At 40.6% G+C, this 20,241-nt stretch overlaps 1 protein-coding gene across 1 annotated transcript in view; it reads right to left on the reverse strand.

Moving 5' to 3' along the window:
• Positions 1-1,054: 1,054 nt before the first annotated feature.
• Positions 1,055-20,241, reverse strand: part of TGS1 (trimethylguanosine synthase 1) — a 133,626-nt gene continuing 114,439 nt past the window's right edge. Inside the window, exon 13 of the mRNA XM_033933639.1 lies at positions 1,055-1,393. Coding sequence (XP_033789530.1) covers positions 1,283-1,393 — 111 coding nt within the window. The 3' untranslated portion in view covers positions 1,055-1,282. The remainder of the gene's footprint in view (positions 1,394-20,241) is intronic.

Below are 20,241 nucleotides of genomic sequence, written 5' to 3' on the forward strand. Positions count from 1 at the left end.
TTGTGGTCTTCATCATAAGGCGTATGGGGACAGACTTAAAGATCTCAATCTGTATACTTTGGAGGAAAGGCAGGAGAGGGGAGATATGATAGAGACGTTTAAATACCTATGTAATGTAAATGCGCATGAGTCAAGTCTCCTTAATTTGAAAGGAAACTCTGCAATGAGAGGGCATAGAATGAAGTTAAGATGTGATAGGCTCCAGAGTAATCTAAGGAAGTACTTTTTTATAAAAAGGTTGGTAGATGCAAGGAACAGTCTCCCAGAAGAGGTGGTGGAGACAGAGACTATGTCTGAATTTAAAAGGGCCTGGGATAGGCACGTGGGATATCTCGGAGAGGGAAAAAGATAATGGTTACTGTGGGTGGGCAGATTAGATGGGCCATTTGGCCTTTATTTGCCATCATGTTTCTATGAACCCGTTAACATTTAGTCAGGGAAGATTACTGGATATTTCTATAAAGGGTAGAATTCTACTTGATATGCTGGAGGTCACAAGTATTTTCATTGATTGCCTCGATATTATGGAATAAGCTTTCAGTTGGCCTTGAAGGAAAGGTTAACCTCTTGGCATTCCATAAAAATGGCACAATACCCCCATCCTACAATATAACAACATTTTGAACAAGAGTTTTAATTATTAAATTACCATTAGCATAATCTTTCCCCTCAAGGTAAATTACATAAAAAATGATTATCTTAATATCTATATGATATTCTTTAAGATATATGAAGATTATCTAAAAAAAAAAAAAAATATATATATATATATATGAAGATTATCTCAATATCCAAATAAAATTTCAGCATCTTAGAAAATATGGGCACCTGTTAGGCGTAAGGCCTGGCATGCAAGAAAATCATTCTTCTTATTTCCTTCAAAGGCAAACAAATTATCAAAAATAAAATAAAAGATAAATCATACTGAACCTCAGAGCAAACAAAATGTTAACAAACAAGGAATAATTTTTCTAAGAATGGCACAGAATCGGAGCAATTTATAGATTTTAGTCAGCCATTTTAATTATGCTGAGGAGAAAAGGCAAATACTTCAAACATTTTAGATATATTTTTTATTCTTGTAAAAATTATTTTTACATATATATGGAACATGTTCATCATGGTAAACACATTTACAGATTTGATAAACTAAAGTTAGAGCCAAAAAAAAAAAAAATCTGCCTCACAGTTGCTTAAGTCCCTTTAACTGCTGTCCCTATTGGGTACATGATCTTATAGAACATAGTTTCCTGTTCATAGCAAGATCCACACACTGCAGTTTTCAGTCTCTTCGGATTAAATCACCAAAGTATGCTGTTATTGTCTTCAGTTTGTTGTTGAGGAAATTTTGCTCTATTTCAACTTGTCCTCCTGGTCCTGCTAAAGATGCCACCTAAATACAAAATTAAATAATCAGTGGGAAGATATGCAAAAATGGAAAGGCAATATTATTTTTTGAAATTCCAAGGGACATTTTGTGATGGTAGAAATCCAAGGGATAACCTCATTTATAAGGTGCACACTTACAGTAAAGCAAAACTTTTCAGAATACTTAATTCTATTTTCAAAATGTGGCAATTGATTGTAGGCAGGCTTAACAATGAAGATAATTGTCCTTGCTTTTACAGAATCTAACCTCCAAAGCATAATTAGGCATCAGCAGATACAAATTTTGAACTACATTGTTAATACTCTTAAAAATAAGGAAGAAACAGACCATGAAAAACCCCCACAATTCAACACAGCAGGATTTAATATCATTAAAATATACAAAAATATATCTGATAAAGAAAGTGATCAGAAGATTCATTAGAAAATATCATAATATCTAGTATTAAAAGGAACACGTATTTTTTGCACATTCCTATGTTCTACAAATTGTCACAGAAAGGGCTAATACATTTTACTATTTACAATTTTTCTGAACAGGACAAATAGGTCACCTTTTAGTTGTAGTCAATGATTTGCAATTATGTCATCTAAAACCTGCACCAATCAAGATTTTCAGGATATTTAAAATAATTTTGCATAATGCTATAATTAGAATATAAGTGAGGGGGGGAAGAATCAACAACTAATATCATTAACATACAAATCTTGATGTCAAAATGATAATGTCAATTATATTTCAATGGAATCCTTATTATATATGTTGACTGAAAGATTTTTTTACTGAAAAGGTTTGTACAAGGAGGAGGAAAAAAAAGACCTCTGATTCCCTCTAATGCAGGGGTGTCAAACTCAATCACATAAGGGGCCGAAATCTAAAACATAGGCTGTCGTGGGCCACATTTTTTATTAAGATACTTAGGAGTCCTTTTATTAAGGTACGCTAACCGATTTAGCGCACGCTAAATGCGCACCTTAATAAAAGGACCCCTTAGTCTTAGTAGAAGTATAGGGTTACAACCTCTCCAACCCCCACCCTGGCTCTGTGATATAAACAAAATAAATAAAAAAGACTTTTCCTTTCTCTGTCATGTCCTTGCTCATGCTTGCACCAGCTCTGGCTCCATGCTGCTCCATGAATGGCTGCCGTCAGTTCTCATGAGTTCCGAGAACTGATGGCAATATCTGAGGCAGAAATATCTGAGCCCCCCCCACCCAATATGCGGGAGCGGGGCTGGCAGCCTGGTATCATTGGGTCTTTTTAGAAGGTTGATTGAGGAAAGACTAGGGTGGTGATCTGCCACACTGGTCATAAGATCATCAAGGGCTTTACCAAAAAGTATCTGCCCTTTAAAGGGTAGTTTTTTCAAGGTAGCCTTGGATGTCGAGTTGCCCGCCCACTGCTGGATTCAGTGCACTGTGCAAGTCGAGACTGCATAAGGAGACACCTTGCTCATGACCCTGATAAGGTCATAGAGAGCATCCACCATTTAACCTATCCCTTTCTGTACGAGATAGGGGCAGGCGTCCTCCTCTGTCGAGGGAGTCTGACGCAGTCTGGTGTGGCAAGCCTGCACAGCAAAAGAAGTGGCAGCAGCAGCCTTGATCCCCAAAGCAAAAGCTTAAAATGGTTTCTTAAGAATCATGCCCTGAGCATCCTTCTGCTACAGAAACCTCCCCAACCCCAAGAAAAACAACAGACAAGGGGGAGAGACAAGAAGAAACCTCAATCTAAATTAACCAGCAAATTGCACATAGAGTGAAACAGGAGAACCCTCAGTAACACAGCCGCCCAATGAGGGAAAGGCTGTCACCGGCTAACACTCAGAAAGAGTGTAAACTGTGAAACATCCCCGGGTTCTTCCTGTTGGTGAGAATAAATCAAGTGCACCCCCAAAAAGTGCTACGTGTGAAAAAAGATTCTAAAGATCAAAAAAACACACAGAGAGATTAAAGAAATTCTTGTCTCTACTCCTTGTCAGGGGGGCCAAACAAGGAAGGAAAGTGTCCAAATCTGTCCAAATCTGAACCAAGCCAGTCAATAAATGGAAGTACTTAGCTTCTTAAGACTGTAGAACAGCCAGCCGATGTGTAACATCATCCGTCCAACGGGACTCCGTTTCGGGGGTGCACACCCCCTTCCTCAGGAACAACTGGACTGTAATAAGACTGGTGATTCCTCCGGCATGGCTTGGAAAGTAAGGCAGAAAATGGCACCTAACAGAGGGAAACGCCTCCGAATTTAAACTGCAGCCACAACTGTGATAGGATGAAAAAGTCAAATGACCAGTTTGTTAAGGGAAAGAGTAAAAATTCCTTGACTACAAAGAAAAAGTAAAAATATAGATGACAATATGTCAGCAAAATAAGCCTCACAGAAAATACAAATAAGATTCTGCTGTATGTAAAAAAGAAAAAAAGAAAAAAATTAAACAAAAGTCAATTCACAAAAGGAGCTAGTATGTAAGTTGCCATTCTATGTAGTCGTTATGTCCATTGGGAGTTAGGGTCTGTAGTTCAAATATCCAGTATTGTTCTCTTCTTTGTAACCACTTGATTTTGTTGCCCTGATAGTCAGCAAACAAATGTTCAATAATGAACCAGCGTAAGTCTCGAAAAGTATGGCCATATTGGATACAATGGGGGACCATAGGAGAATTCAATGATTGAGTGTTGATCCGTGACCGATGTTCTATCAATCGGGTTCTGACAGTTCTCTGTGTACGGTCCACATAAATCATAGTGCAGGGGCAGATGATAACATAAACGGCCCACATGGATTTACAAGTGGTGTCTGACTTCAAAGTGTATAATCTGCCAGTTTTGGGATGTCGCCACTGATTGCCCTGAATGGTGGTATGACAAATGTCACAAGTGTCACTGCATCTGGAGTGGCGGCCTTCCCGCATAGTAAAGCCCCTGTTCTTATTGTACCTAGAATGGACCAGGTGGTCTCCTAAGTTCTTTGCTCGGGAATACGCTATGCGGGGAAAATCCTGGAAGACCGGGTGAAGCTGAAGAATGGACCAATGTTTCCGGATGCTCTGGGCGACACGGGCAGCATGATTGGAGAAAGTCAGTATACATGTAGTACCCTCCGCTTCTTGAGTAGAAGTCGCCGATAAGAGGAGTTCCCTGTTAGCATAAAGGGCCCTGGTATAAGCGTTCTGTAGAACATTATGTGGGTACCCTCTCTCCTTAAATCTGGCATAAAGTTTCCTCGCTTGAAAGCGAAACTCTTTGGTGTCAGAACATATCCTACGGACACGGAGGAACTGACTGACCGGTAAGGACTGTTTTAGTTTTGTAGGGTGACAGCTGTTATACCTAAGATAGTTATTGACTTCTACAGATTTTCTGTACAATGTAGTGGTCAGAGTGTGTTCTGATTTAGAGACCCATACATCCAAAAAAGATATATGGGATAAATTGGACTCCATAGTAAATCTGAGATTGGAGTCCAGAGAATTTAACCAATCAATAAAGTGAGATAATAGTTCTGTGGGTCCCGTCCAGATGCAAAAGACATCGTCTATGAACCTGTACCATACTTTAATGTATGTATACCAGGCTGAGGAATATAAATGACATTCCTCAAACCGTGAAACATATAAGTTGGCAATGCTGGGGGCTGCGGCGGTACCCATTGCAACCCCATGTGTCTGAAGGAAAAATTGCTGGTCGAACTGGAAGTAATTGTGGTTTAGTACTAGTTGTGTTAACTGGATGAGGAAATCTGCCCTAATCCTGTCATGATGAACATCCTGCATGAATGTTCTGGAAACAAGTTCAAGAGCAGCTGACTGAGGTATATTGGAGTAAAGGGACTCAAGGTCCATGGTAACAAGTATATGTGAATCTTGAATGTCTGTCAACTGGGAAATGCATGTGAGAAAGTGAGTAGTATCTTTAAGATAAGAAGGAGCACGAGTTACTAACGGTTTAAGAAACCAGTCTATAAACTTGGATAAGGGCTCCAGGACTGTGCCCCGGAGGGACACAATGGGTCTACCTGGGGGAGGACAAACCTTCTTATGGACCTTGGGGACAATGTAAAAGGTGGGACGACAAGGAGATGTTAATTTGAGGAATTTAGTTTCCGCCTTAGTGAGTTGGCCCTCATCATATGCTTTATCCACTATCTGAGCGATGGTGGAAATGAGAGAATCTGTAGGATCACCTGAAAGTATGGAATAGAATCGAGTGTTTGATAAATGCTTGTTAATCTCTGTGACATATTGTTGATCGTTCAAAATGACAATCGAGCCGCCTTTATCGGCAGGCTTGATCACACATCGGTCATCATGACTAAGAGACATGAGGGCAGCCCGTTCACTTTTAGTGAGATTGGAATAACTACGTGTATTACCGAGAGATTTTTCCAAGTTATCTAAATCTTTGAGAATTAATTCACGAAAAGTATGCAGAGCCGGATCCAATGGGCCTGGAGGAACCCACTTGGAAGGGGCTCTTAGAATAGACTGGTCCGTATTGTGTGGCTGTTTATGAAAAAACAGTCTAATCTGTAGAGATCGTATAAAACGTTCAATATTGCTACGGGTAGTGAAGGGGTCATAGCGACAAGATGGAACGAAAGATAGTCCCTTATTTAGAACCCCTAGTTGGTCCGGGGAAAAGGAAACTCCGGATAAATTATACACTATTGATTGGTCGGGCCCGATGACCTCGTCTGTGGTCGAGACGACTGATTCGAGTCGGAGTGTTGTACTCTGTTGGGTCCCCTGCTGGTGAAGCGATTTCCCCTTTGTCTCCGTTGTCTGCCCCTTCCTCCCCGGGGTAAAAAAACCGGAGACTTTGATCTGAGTCTAAGATCTTCTGTACCACTACTGGAGCCCGAATCCAAATCAGTAAAAGAGTGAGTGGAAGTGGTAGTATGCTCGGGATCTTTATCTTTGAATGTTAACCATGAGTAAATGTTCCCTTTCTTATAATCTTCAGTGTCTCGGTGAAATTTTTTGATTTTAGATGAACGAGTTTTTGTCCTAAACTGGTCTAATGATTGATGAATAGTCGGTAAACTCTCTTGAAATGCCTGAAAAGTGTCTGGTTCTTTGCGAATTTCTTCATGAACTGTGTCTGCCTGAGTGGTGACCTCCTGAGTGACTTCTTGAATTGTATCTATTATGAGCATCATCAGATCTATAGAACATTTGTTTAGGATAGATGCCCATTTGCAAAGGAACGGTTCCCTATCAGTAAACATACCTGGAACCTTCTGTATCCGTAGACCCCTAGGTATGTATTGATGTTTGAGATATTCTATCAAGGACATACTGTGTAGGTCTAAGCGGATCAAACTACGTTGTAGGTTGATCCATGTCTGTTTGTTTTGAGAAAAGCCTGTGGGAGAGTCACTATGGTCACCATCTAGCAAAGAAGTACGGTGAGAGTATTGAGTAATTTGGTCTGCAGAATAACCAAGAGTACGTTGCCACTCCGGAATATCCATGGGTATAATTGTCTAAAGAACACAAAAAAACATAACACTGCCTTCACTCAGGAGAGCAGGACGCTTGGTGACCTGAGTGATCGCCAAATCCAACTTTAGCTGGTCAAAGAACTGTTCAGGTACCATGGGATAAAACTTAGCCATGGTCTTAGCAACCCTCAGAGACCTCTCCGGGGTCTCCCACTGTTCCGTGATCAGGCAGTAATGTCCGGATGCAGCAGAAAGAAAGATATCTGGTCACTGAAACCACTTATGATCGTGCAGTGGAAAGTGGAGAGCTGCATTTCCAGCTTCAATTCTGAAACCACATCAGAAATAAAATTGTGGACAGAGAACAATTTGAAAAGGTGGTGGATAAAAGGATCATCCCCCTGGTCAGAAGCCAAGGAGGCCTCTCGGTCACTGGGCCCAAACAGAGAACTGGTGTCCTTCAGGTCCAAGTCAGAATCCTGGGACAAAGGCAGTATGAAATCTGACATTCCATCCAACCCATCGTGATCTGAAAGGTCACTGGAGCCAAGGGCCGGCTTACTTACTTGAGAAACAGATATCAGTGGACAAGACGCTTCCTGTGTTGATGGTTGTGCACCCCTAAGCTGCGCCACCTGTCCTGGACATGTCAGAAAGGCTCTCCACATGAGATTCACAAATTCTGGGAAGAAGCCTGTGCAGGGGAATTAAATGAAGCCCTCAAGTCCTCTGGCTGGGCTCTCGTGAGGTCCCCAGGTACCATACACCTTTGCTTTGCATCATCACGAGAGAGTCGGTAATATTTTCTGCCCTGAAAGATGAGGCAAAGTCCAAGGTCCTGCCCCTCCCTTGCATGGATATTGGCATGCAGTACACAGACGCTCTACCACCGGCAACTCAGCACAAATTTTACATGAATTCGCATCTTCACCCCCTTCATCCCAGTAGATTGGGAGCAAAATCAAGGGGTTTTGAGGCAGATAGAGGCTTCTGAAAAAAAGATAGTCTAAAATCCACCGCCAGTAAAATCATGCCAAAAATAGCCCGAAGAGACTTTTTGAAAAGCTCCAAAACATAGAAAAAGGGGTTCTGGATGTGGGGAGACTGGAACCCTAACCCCAGAAACCCTCAAAATTGGGATTTTCAGACCCACTTCCATTCTCCCATAGGAATGAATGGGGCTGTACTCTCAGTTCTCTGCTGGTGCCTGCCTAGTTATTTTTCAGTGCAGCTGAAAAGGTGGAAATGACTTTCTGCCTCAGATACATCTAGCAACTCTTCAAATCAAGTGATTTTTGGGCTGCCAGTCGAACCGACACAAACCTCTACCCTCAAGGAATCTTGAAGCATGACAGGGATGGGTAAATATGCAGCTGGCACCCTGATACCCCAAGGGCTTTTACTCAGGGCACCCGCAGCCAGTGTGAAAGCCACTGAGAAATTCAGAAGGCCGAGATGGCTCCCAGGGAAACAGACCCTGAGTCCAGAAGAAACACAGCAGGCTGGACCTGTTGGTCCTACAGGTCCACCCGAAGGCTTGGCTTGCCTTGCAGAGCTACAGTCCGGCTCAGCGGAACCTGCTTCCTTTCCCAGGCAGAGATTCCCCAAACATGAGGTTTCAGGGCACCAAAGCCCCAGAAAAACAGACTTGAATGCAAGAAAGAAAAAAAATGTAAGCAGATCAGATATACATCTATACAGTTCGCTTGCAAAAGAAAAGCTGGAGGGTGCACTGGGCTTCACCTCCATACAGGAGGTGCTCAAAGCTGAAAGTGCTCTCACTTCAAGTCCAGCTTGCAGGAAAGGATTGATCATCACATGTACGGAATCTGGAGTAGAGGTAACAATCACATTTCTTCACAGACGAAACTGTCCATTTAGTCCTAATCGGTTGCTTATCTTTCTGCCACTTCTCAAGCCACAAAAGAATATTGCCTCCTACTCCACAATTTCTTTCTTTCCTTTACACTCATAAGTACCTGACAACACAGTATTTCATTAGCATAAGAGTACTGGCTACATAAGATAAAGTTAAACAGACTGTAAAAAAAAAAAAAAAAAAGGGTAATATTCTTGGGGATGGAATGTCTCTCATATTTGGAAAGGCTAAAGAGGTTAGGGCTCCTCAGCACTGGAGAAGAGGTGGCTGAAGGAGATAAGATTGAGGTCTACAAAATCCTGAGTGGTGTAATACAGGTAAAAGTGAATAGATTTTTCACTTTTTCAAGAAATATAAAGACCAATGGACAGGGGATACTCAATAACATTAAATGGAAATACTTTTAAAACAAATAGGAGGAATTTTTTTCACTCGCTTTGAAACTCATTGCCAGAGGATGAGGTAACAATGGTTAGCACAGCCGGGTTTAAAAAAAAGGTTTGGACAAGTTTCTGGAGGATATGTCCATAGACTGCTATTGAGAGACATGGGAGAAGCTACTGCTTGCCTTGGAATCAGTGATATGGAATGTTGCTACTATTTGGGGTTTTGTCAGGTACTTGTGACCTAGATTGGCCACTGCTGGAAATGGGATACTGAGCTAAATGGATTACTGGTTTGACCCAGTATGGCTATTCTTATATTTTAATATTTAGGGCTCCTTTTACAAAGCTGCGGTAGTGATGCTGCTACGGATTATGCACCAAAACCCATTCAATTCCTATGAATTTGCTATGGCAGCATTGCTACAGAGGTTTTGTAAAAGGGGCCCTTAGACTGCCAAAAAACATTCCTTCCCTTTTTAAAATAGAATTTCTGTTATTTAAATTACAGTGCATTTGTAAATGCTAGAAACCTAGATATAAAGATTCTCTCTAGAGGTTTCAACATATTCAAACAAAAAGGTTTTTCTCTTTGGAAGTGGTCATGTGGAAGGCATCATATAAAACCCAAAAGTTAATTATTAATACAAATAATTCAGAGCAGCTCTGTTAACATGTTAAACTCATCATGCATTAACAATGTTCTTCAATTCCTTTGAGAGTTTCTAATGAAGCCTAAGTTTAAATTTAAACCTGCTCAACTTCCTTTATTTTACTGTGAAAGAAAACAACTTTTAACAGGGAGGAAATAATTCTCTTACCCTTTTTAATGCTCAGCTGCTCCAACAAAAAGCAATCGTAAAAAGACATATTTTGAAAGAAAATAAAACTGAGTTTGTTAATAAAAAACCTCCAACATTATCTTAATTTCCAGGACTTAATCGTTGTTACAGAAGTTTAGATAAACAAAATGGGCCGTATTCTACAAACTGTGCCGTTATCGGCCAGCGCCTCCAAAAATGGCACCGGTCGTGTGTCAGTCACGGAACTGTGTCATTTGTAGAATCAGAGTCACCATCAAACATAGGCGGTGGAAATGTAGGCCAGGGTTTTGAAGGCCAACATTTACGGTGTCTATGTTTGATGTGAATTGCTTCTACGGAGGTGCCTAAGGTCATTTGCAGCGTTAACCACACCTACTTCGACACTATGTGCCATTAGGTGCTTCCATAGATGTGATCACAGTGCCATTTTGCATCTACAATTTTTTTAAATAAATACTTTTTAATTGTTTTTAAAACTACATGGTCTATTACTGTGCCAATTAAGTTAGGTGATCGTAGGGTGCTTAACTTACGGCACACTTTTGAGAATTTGGACCATTTTCTGTATCAATTTAAATTTTAAAATGTTCCTAGAAAAAAAAAATCAAGAGGTGCTAAACACCAAAGCAGAATGCCTAGAAAGTTTTGAATTCTGCTTCTCTGAATAACCATGACGCACAATTATTCCACAGACTACACCTATGTAATTTTGCCTTCTGATGAATACGAAATGTTTTATGCAAACAATTATTCATGAATTGAAAATGTTAAAAGAGGGGGGGGGGGGGGGGGAAGTAAAACATATGAAAAACCCATTACAGCTCCTACTCCTGACAAAATTCTGCGTGTGCAAGATCATGGTTCACTTATACAGTCAAGTCTATAAGTCAGCACAGGACAACGAAGTGACCTGCTGTGCAGCAGTTCACTTCCTCTTCTACTGCCTGTATCTGTACTCGCAGAATTCTGCCAGGAGTAATCTCGCCAACCCTGCTTGTTACTTGTTTTTCATTTCTCACTTAAAATTCTCTTTCTGCATTTGTTTTCACATTATGTCTCCTAAAACTATACTTATTCCTTAGACAGTCAATCGGTAACTAACTGGGATCAACAAAGGCCACTTTTTTTTTTAATAATAAACTTGGCAATTGTTGATCCCAGTTATCATTGACTGTCTGAAATAACTAATTTATGGTCTCCTTTCCAGTGTATTAAATATTATTTTTGATTTATTTAATCTTTTAGATTCTATTTGTTGCACTTTTATACCACATTCTACCCTAGAATTAGGTTACAAAGTGGTTTACAACTTTAACAGGAACACATATAGACTACATTACAAAACAGTACAATAAAACAGAAAAAATAATTCAGGACAAAGATCTGCCAAAATACTGCAGGTTGGTAAATCAAAGGCACAGTAAAAACTTGCCTTTTACTGCACCTGGATAACATCCTTTCTAAACCTTTGGAAATCTCTTGTCCATCTTTTAATCAATTAAGCATGTGATATGGCTGAATTTTGGATAATTTTAATGGTTTCTTTTTGTACATCAGTGTAAGGAAATAATTGTGAACCCATTCCTAGACAATTGAGTGATGCTACGTATGATTTGTTCTTATTGTTGAAGTTTCAGTATCTCTAATTTCTCACTTGACAAGGAGTTCCTTGCTTATTACCAGTTTGGCGTCTTCTGGTCCTGCAAGTACAAGTAGACCACTCACTACTAGCTGACCTCAAATTCTGGAAAAGGGGATAAAGTCATAGACATTGTTTAGGATAGTCTGGACCAGTGTTTCCCAAGTTGTCCCTGGAATATCCCCTTGCCAGTCAGGTTTTCACCACAGAATCTATGAGGTCGACCAGGTCCTTGCCAAACAGCAACTGCCCTGAAAGGGAAGTCTCACCAAAGTAGCCTTTGGAAGTGGAATCACCAGCCCATTGTCTAACCCAGCCACATAAACATATAAAGCATCAGTCACATAATCCAACCCAGCCAAAAGAAGTTGATGAGGAGAATCTACTGCCTCACTCTCCAGGGTGTGCAGGCAAGACAGACAGGCATGAGTGACAAAAGACGCTGCCAAAGCAACTGCATCAAAAAGCCTCCGGAGGGCTATATTCACACGGCAGTCATACATATCTGTAAACACCACAACTCTTTCCCTGGGAAGAGAGGTGCAGTTAGGCACTTGTGTAACCAAAGACTCCACTCTAGACTGATCCAGAACCTGCGGGCACTCCAGTGCCAGACGGTACAAGTGAGACATGGCCCTCATTAACATAAGAGCATATTCTGGATAGTCATATTGCTCTGATATTAAAATGCCCATATCAGGGTGCCAGGGAAAGGTGGAAGACTGCAAGTGCAGATCACAATGCCAGGAGGAATAAGAGGACAGAGCCGGCTGAGTGACCAAATGCAATTCCCGCAAAGACTCAGAAATAAGATCTGGCAAAACTGCAGACTGAAATAAGCGCAGATCTGTGGGATCGTACCCAGGTCCTAGAGCCTCTGAAGGATCCGTCCTTGGAAGCGCTGCACCTTGAAATAAGGGGTCAGCAAGCTGGTCAGCAGTCTAAGACACAGGAACAGGCAGACCAGGAACAGCGGCTGACTGAGACAAGCACATGCCCATATAAGCAATGTCACTGAGAGATGCAGCGGATATGGAGTGGGACTGCGCAGGGGAAGAACGTCTGCCTTTAAAGTTTATTTATTTATTTTTTACAACTTTTTCAGAAACTCTGAGAAAGACTCCAGCTCCTGGGACACATAGTTACCCTCTGATGACTAAACTGCGTTTCCGAGGCTGCGGACAGCCATGCGCATGGAACTATAAGTCATGCCAAGCTTCAAAAATAAAGAAGGCTGTCCCACTGGGCAAGCTGAGCATTTTGTCACCTGCTTGACCAGGGGAGAGGCTATGTTTTGAGCTACCACCCCTTCTGGCTGCGCCTTGGAGTAACATTTGACAAATTATCATCATTTCATGATCACATCAGTACCGTTGTCAAATCATGCTTTTTTCAAATTTCGGATGATTCACTCAAGTTCCAAATTCTTAGAACCCAAATCCCTGAACATCCTGGACCACTTATTAGTTATAGTGAAATTAGATTATTGTAACAGCCTTCTCACTGAATCTACTCAAAAGGAAAACAAGCGCCTACAAATAATCCAAAACGCCGCCATTAAGCTTATAACGAAATCTAAAAATTTGACCATGTAACTGCAAAGCTCACTGGTTGCCGATAAAAAATAGGATTTCCTACAAACTTGCATTAATAATTTTCAAAACATTACAAACCAAATCCCCAGTTTATCGAAAAATACCTCATTCCATACGAGTCGTCACGTCTCCTCACATGGTAAATTACTTACTGTTCCCTCGTTGCGAATTATCGGCCTAAATGGGTTCGCCTAAACTTATTCATGCATTAGCACTTAGTGTGATTTTATAAAGTTTTATAAAATTCTAGTCAGCGCCGATATTTTTGGGCACCATATACGAAATATAGCACTTCTTAGATCAGTGGGCTCTAAATAATCACTTGTTTACCTCTGACATCACTGGCAATTAGTGTCCCCACTGTTCCTTTAAGCAGTGGTAGAGATATAAGCTCAGAGACTATATTTCTACTCTGGTGAGAGTTATGCAAAACCCAAAATGCTTCCTTTCATATACTGCATATTTCTTGTGTTTTAGTTCCTCTTTCCTGGGACTGGTGCAATGTGCATTAAGAAAGCAGCAAACAAGGATGTTCTTCTCTTTAGTTATTTCTCTATCTCATCATGAACCTGCTTTCTCTCTGCTGTTTAGTCTAACAAGCCCTCCATAACAATTAATTTCACTTTCTTTTTCCTTCCCCTTCTGTCCCATTAATTGCTTTGCTAGGATTTAAATTTACTAGTGCATCAAGGTTCTTGCTTCCTTTGTTTTCTTTAGGCATCTCAGCTTTTTGATAAAGTCCCCTGAATGACGCATGCAGTCACTGTACTGTGTTGCAATTCTCTTCTTCCCCTGGCTTTAGTTCCTTTCTTCATAAGAACATAATAATAGCCTTACTGGGTCAGACCAAGGGTCCATCAAGCCCAGTACCCCGTTCTCACGGTGGCCAATCCAGGTTACTAGTACCTGGCCAAAACCCAAAGAGTAGCAACATTCCATGGGACCTGATCAAGCATGAGTCAAAGGCAGTCTTAAAATAATTGAGAACATTTCCATTCTTTAAATCAGGTCTCCAAATGAAATCTAGGTGATCTACAAATTTCAGACTATCCTTAATGAATATGCATGAGATATATTTGCATATAACGGAAGAAGTGCATACAAATCTTTCTCATGAGTATGCCTTAGGGATAGCCTGAAAACCTGTCTGGTTTATGGCCTTTCATAATTGCAGTTTGACACCCCTGCTGGTATAAATTAAGATACAAGCTTAGCTAAAAAAAACCTGATTAGTGTAATATTCTTATTCTAAGGTTATTTTCTACAAATGCCTTCATTTGTGGCTAATATTAATTTCCTTTCAGGAGAAAATTGGATGCCAACTCCCTTTAGAACTCTTATTAAAGTGTTACTGTTGTGTGACAATGCTATTCCATAAGGTGAGAAGAAAAAGGGATTGTGATCACCAAGGACAACAACCCTTCCAGTTGACCCAAGGAGCAGGAGCCAGGTTCAGGAATTGTACTGTGCTCCAAAAAAAAATAAATAAATAAATAAATCATTGCTGCTAAATTTCCTCAAAGTCTATTAGAGATATGTACTAAACACAAAAGACCTTTGGTTTGTTTTGGGATTTTTCTGTTTTTTACCCAATATTTGGGCAGTTATTTAGGTTGGTTTCAGGAACTTATTTAAATATATATTTTTAAATATGCACTAGAACTGGTGAGAATGGGATATAAAATGAATTTCATAAATAAATAAAGGCATGCTAATCAATTGTATATTTATTAATTCGTTTCATTGGGCCCAATATTCAGCTGGTGGTGATCACTGATTTACTGAATGCTGCCAGCATTATCCATGAAAATTCAATGCAAGACCATTTCTGGGCTCCAGCAAAAATATAGCATATTCAGTACTCAGGAGCTAGATTCACTAAGCAAACTGATTGTGTACTGACCGGTTTGCGACCCGGACCAGATTCACTAACCTCGTGGCCGATCCAAATCTGATCTGCGCATGCAAATGAGGGTAAACGGCATGCAAAGTAGGAAGGACGCAATTCACTAAACTTTTCAAGGAACACCGACGGGGCTGGCCAATCCAAAAAGAAGCGACTGGTGGGGATCAGTCGCTCAAGACCTTTCCTGCTCTCTGCCGACTTCTCCTGCCTTTCTGCCCCGACTCGCCTGCCCTTCCCCACAGTGCGAGCCCGTGGTTTAAACCCGCAGGTTTAAAGCAGGTTAAAACCACAGGCTCGCGAAGTAAAAAAAAGTAAAAAAGCTCTGCCAGGTATGAAGGGCCAGCACATGCGCAGACCATCTACAATGAAGATGGTCTGCGCATGCTCAAGGATCGCTCTCCAGCGATCCGTGCGGTTGGTTGGGGGGGCGTGCCAATGATTGCCCCCATTTGCATGCAGGCCTTTAGTGAATTTGTTGGCCTGCCTGCAACCGCCCACGGATTGGACACGGAAAGGAAGGTTAGTGAAACTAGGCCTTAACCGGCTAAGGCAAACCACAAAGATAGGACTGACTTTTATGCAGTCATATTTACACAATTACATTGACCAGTTAAATGCTAAATACTGGCACTTAACTGACCATGTGCTGACTCTGCCCTTGGAAACCCCCCCCCCCCCAATAACTGGTTTCACATTGGGTGCTACCTGGATGTATTCAGCAGCATTTTCTGGTTAAGTGTTTTGAATATATCGACCCCATTTATTAGTTTGTATTTTACCTAAACCTAGGCAGATCACACTTCATACATAAACAGAATAAAAATATAATAAACTAAAATGGTGGCTTTGAAATTTCAAGTGGTCGCCCTGGGAGCTATATAAAAAAAAAGTTTTGCAAGTGTCTTATGTGTTCTGGGACTCTTTACAATTTGGAAAATTTCCTAAAAGTAATGAGAAATTGTTCAGGAGTTTAAATAAATCTGTGCAAGCTTAATGGAGATATAATGTAATATTTAACTAAGATTTAAGGATTATGCTTAGTAATTTCCTCTTTCCTCAAAATGTTAGCTAGAAATATACAGTTATTTAGTGAAGAATATTCATGTTTAAATGTGGATAAGTTTTATTCTTTTTTTTGTTGAAAAAATGTAAAACTATTAATAAAAAAAAATTAGAAGAAAGCAAAATATTGAACATAAAATAAAATGCCACTAAAAATTCACAAACCTAATTTACGAAGGCCTTGATTCTTAAAAAACCGCATTAAAAAAGATGGGCTCCTATCGCAGCTGTTCTGGTAGCGATATAAAAAATGTGAGTCATTCTCCAAAAATTGCACATGCAAATGAGGTTGGCAGAGAGTAGTGAAGACTCACTAAATTTTCATGTGCCCATCGCTGGTGATAGCGATGGGCACATGTGCAGAATAAATGCAAAACGGAAAAACCAAAGCAAAAACACCACAGCGGGAGAGATGTTCAATCTCTCCTGCTGCAAGTAAGAGGAAGAAGGTTCAGAGGTGGGGGGGGGGGGATGGTTGTGTGGCAGCGGGAAAAAGTGGGCATCTCTCCTGCTGCTGGGGGGGGGTTGCTGCTTCAGGGGTGGGTGTAGTTTGTGGTAGGACAGAGGCGGCATCTCTCTCACTGCTTGGGGGGCGTTTTTGTGATGGGAGAGAGTGGGCATCACTCCTGCTGCTGCGGGGGGTGTCACTGCTGCAGAGGGGTGCTTGTGGCGGGAAAGAGTGGGCATCTTTCCTGCTGCAGGGGGGTGTTTGTGGCAGGAGAGAATCAGCATCTCTCCCGCTGCTAAGAGGGGGGAGGGGGTAGGCGGTTGGATTTCTATCAGTCTTCAACATTGCCATGCCAGGGTTTTAAACAGTGCTGTCACTGCATCGGCACCCCTGGACCAGTCGCTGATTTTTGTCGCCAAAAGCTCTTAGATAATGGCTCGGCAATTGTTAAGAATCCACCGGAGTGCTCATTTCAATGTTGAGGAGCCCATTTGCATGTTGGTGTTGGAGACAGATAGAAACCTCACTAAGGACAAAGATAAGTCATTTTGATAATCTGCTGCTAAAATGCCTGCATGCTAAACTGTCAGAAAACAGTTTAGCGACAGCGTTAAAAGTTTTGAGAATCTGGGCCTATGTAAACAAGAAGCCTATTTATTGATTTAAAAAAAATCATTTAAAGATAATCCAAACTATGTACAGGTAAAAGTGTATAATAACTACATTTCATTTTACCTTAGTAAATCCAAAAAGCACCCCTTCAATAATTTTCTAAATGCAGCCGTGTCTGAGGTTGTCTTAAAATGTGTAGCAAATTGGTCCAGCAAAAGAAAAAGCCTCGCTGTGCTTCCTTAAAGTGCATTTTTCTTAAGGTTGGAACATACAGGTAATCCAAACCCTCAGATCTTAATGGACAAATAGGACAATTAATAGGTTACAATAGTCTAATCCACTCAATACAAAATTTTGCACAATAGATCTAAAATCTTCCAGAGAAATATAGCCCTTCAACTTACTTAATATCTGTAAGCTGAAAACACATTAAGGGTCCTAAGGTGTATTTGGGTTTAGCTCATTCTAACACAGGTCTTTCCCTACACGCTAAGCTTACATTTACCATGGTATTAAAGTCAGGTGGGTTTTTTTTGTAGGTCATGCACTATGTTCTCATTACTATATGTGCCCCCACGTTAACTGTGTAATCCAATTGCTATACAAAATGCTAATCTTCTAGTTCAATGTGGGAATGCCTACTTTCTGTCCCTCTCTGAAAAATAGTGAAAAAAATAGTTAAGAGTACACAAAACTGCAAAATGCAGTAGTTTTTTTTTTTCCCCCAGCACTAAAGCCTGTTAGTGAAAGGGCCCCTAAATTAAATCTGTGCACTAAATTCTTTAAGTTATACCTACAAACCACATGTGCATTAACAAATGTAAATTCCTAACATGTATAATTTAAGAATTCATAATCCGCTTTACCATCAAGTTCTAGGCAGAGATCAATCAGCCTAAAAATACAAGCAAGCACTATAATCAGGACCTACAATATACATAATCCAAATGCACTCAGTTCCATATACAGTATAACAATAAAAAAATACAGACAAGATCCAATTCACAGGCATAGGATCAGAACTGTTTGAGAAAGCCATATTTTCACTAGGCATCAGAAACTCATGTTGTCCATTGTTAATCTAATTTCCAGAGGTAAGGAGTTCCAACATTCTACTCCCCTTCCAAGTATATACTTGGATTAAACACCTTTTCCATACAATATTCCGAGCGAGTAGAAATGATCATTCTGACATCATTTAAGGACTGTTGTTCAGTAGCTGACACTTTTGCTTTTGGGATTATACATAGCTGTGGTCCCTGAGATTTCCCCTTTACAGCTTACCATCATAAAATGGAGCCACACAGGAACACTACTTCTGGTGAATGAACAGCCTCCTAATGGTTTGATGGCTGCCCCTCTAGAAAACAACTGCTTACTCTACTGACCAGCAAGTGGTTTGATTTGATCCTGATAACCACAGCATTACTGTAGCAACCTGTCTCACCCCTCACTTTTTGCACTGCAGAATTCTGAAGAGACAAATGCCAAAACAAAACACAAGCAAAACTGTTTTCCTGTAAATTGGGCAAATTATCAATGGATTGCTTCATATCCTTGTAATAAAGGATCAAGAGTGTCCTTGCAGTTGTGAGTAATATTCATATTTCTCTCAGTTTTAGGTCCAGTCTGACTCATCCTTTCCATATACTGTATAAAAGCTTCTATCCTGACAATTTGAATGCCAATCACTCCCAACCAATAATCAAACTCACTTAACTTTAGCTTAGTATACTCGCAACGAAGTTAAACGTTACAAGTATTTTTATCTTTTTCTTCCTGAAAAGAATTTGCTGAACTGATAAAACACTATGATGCATGAAAAAAAGCTGGGATAAGAACATAAGCATTGCCTCTGCTGGGTCAGACCATCACGTCCAGCAGTCCGCTCACGTGGCAGCCCATCATCACAGCTATTCAAATCTAAATGCCTCATCTAACTTGGACAAATTACAATGTGAGAAAATTAAAATGCAGGATGCCTATGGCGGAGAAAATATTCTTCTTTCTCCCCCCCCCTATTCAGATAAAGGAAAAAGTGTACATGACAAAATAATGGCATCTTTAGTGTTGTACGGAAAAGTCAGCTGCTTGCATTAAAGCTGTGACGAACACTTGCTGGCCTAACAGGAAGAGATGCTTCCTTCAATACGAGAACTGGCTTTCAGAACACGCTGTCAGCAGATTCTTCATTTAGTTTTAAAGGAACTGCCCTTAAAGAGGAGTTATCTAGGTTTTGTTTCAGAATGGGAAATTTTTCTTATGATAGATCCCCATTCTATTAACACCTATGGCAGTCATGATCTTGAGGCGTCATGAAACCAGTGGCATCTTTTTCCAAATGAAAATGGTCATAGAATGAATACATGACTTATCTTCCTTCTTTACTTCCAGCAACTAAACTAAATTGACCTCAAAAAAGCAAAAATTATTAACCAGAACATACAGACCAGTAGCTTCATAAGCATGGGAAGGAAAGTAAATTAAAAAAACAACCAAAAAAGAGAATGTACTTGGATACCAAGGGAGGGAAAATTCTTAGGTGCTTGTCTAAACCAAGGCTTCCCAAATGGGGAAGCCCATTTTTGGTGTTACAATCTGGGCATGTATGCCATAGAAGATAATTGTCACTTGGGGCAGGGGTGGTGGTGGTATCATCATGTGCTTTCTATAGCTGCACAAATGGGATCATAGCTACAGAGTGTTTGATAAACGTTAGTCTAAGCTACACTCAGCAAAGCAAAAATATTTACCTGTAGCAGATGTTTTCCAAAGACAGCAGGCATACATTCTCAAATGTGGGAGTGATGTCATCCATAAAACCTGGTGTGGTGCACTGCCACTTTAAAATCTTTAGGCAGTGCCGTTCTGTGTGTGTGCAGGTGCCTTCCTGCTTCCGCCATCGGCATGCGGGACCAACAGTTCAGTAAAAAAGCTAAGAAGTCAAATCGGGAAGGAGTGTGGGTTGGGGGGCAGGGAGTGGGGGAATTTATGCCTGCTGTCCTTGGAGAACTTGGCTTGCCCTGGATTGGTGGCATGGAATAGTGCTACTATTTGGGTTTTT

This window comes from Geotrypetes seraphini, chromosome 2, assembly GCF_902459505.1.
Source record: "Geotrypetes seraphini chromosome 2, aGeoSer1.1, whole genome shotgun sequence".
Lineage (NCBI taxonomy): Eukaryota > Metazoa > Chordata > Amphibia > Gymnophiona > Dermophiidae > Geotrypetes > Geotrypetes seraphini.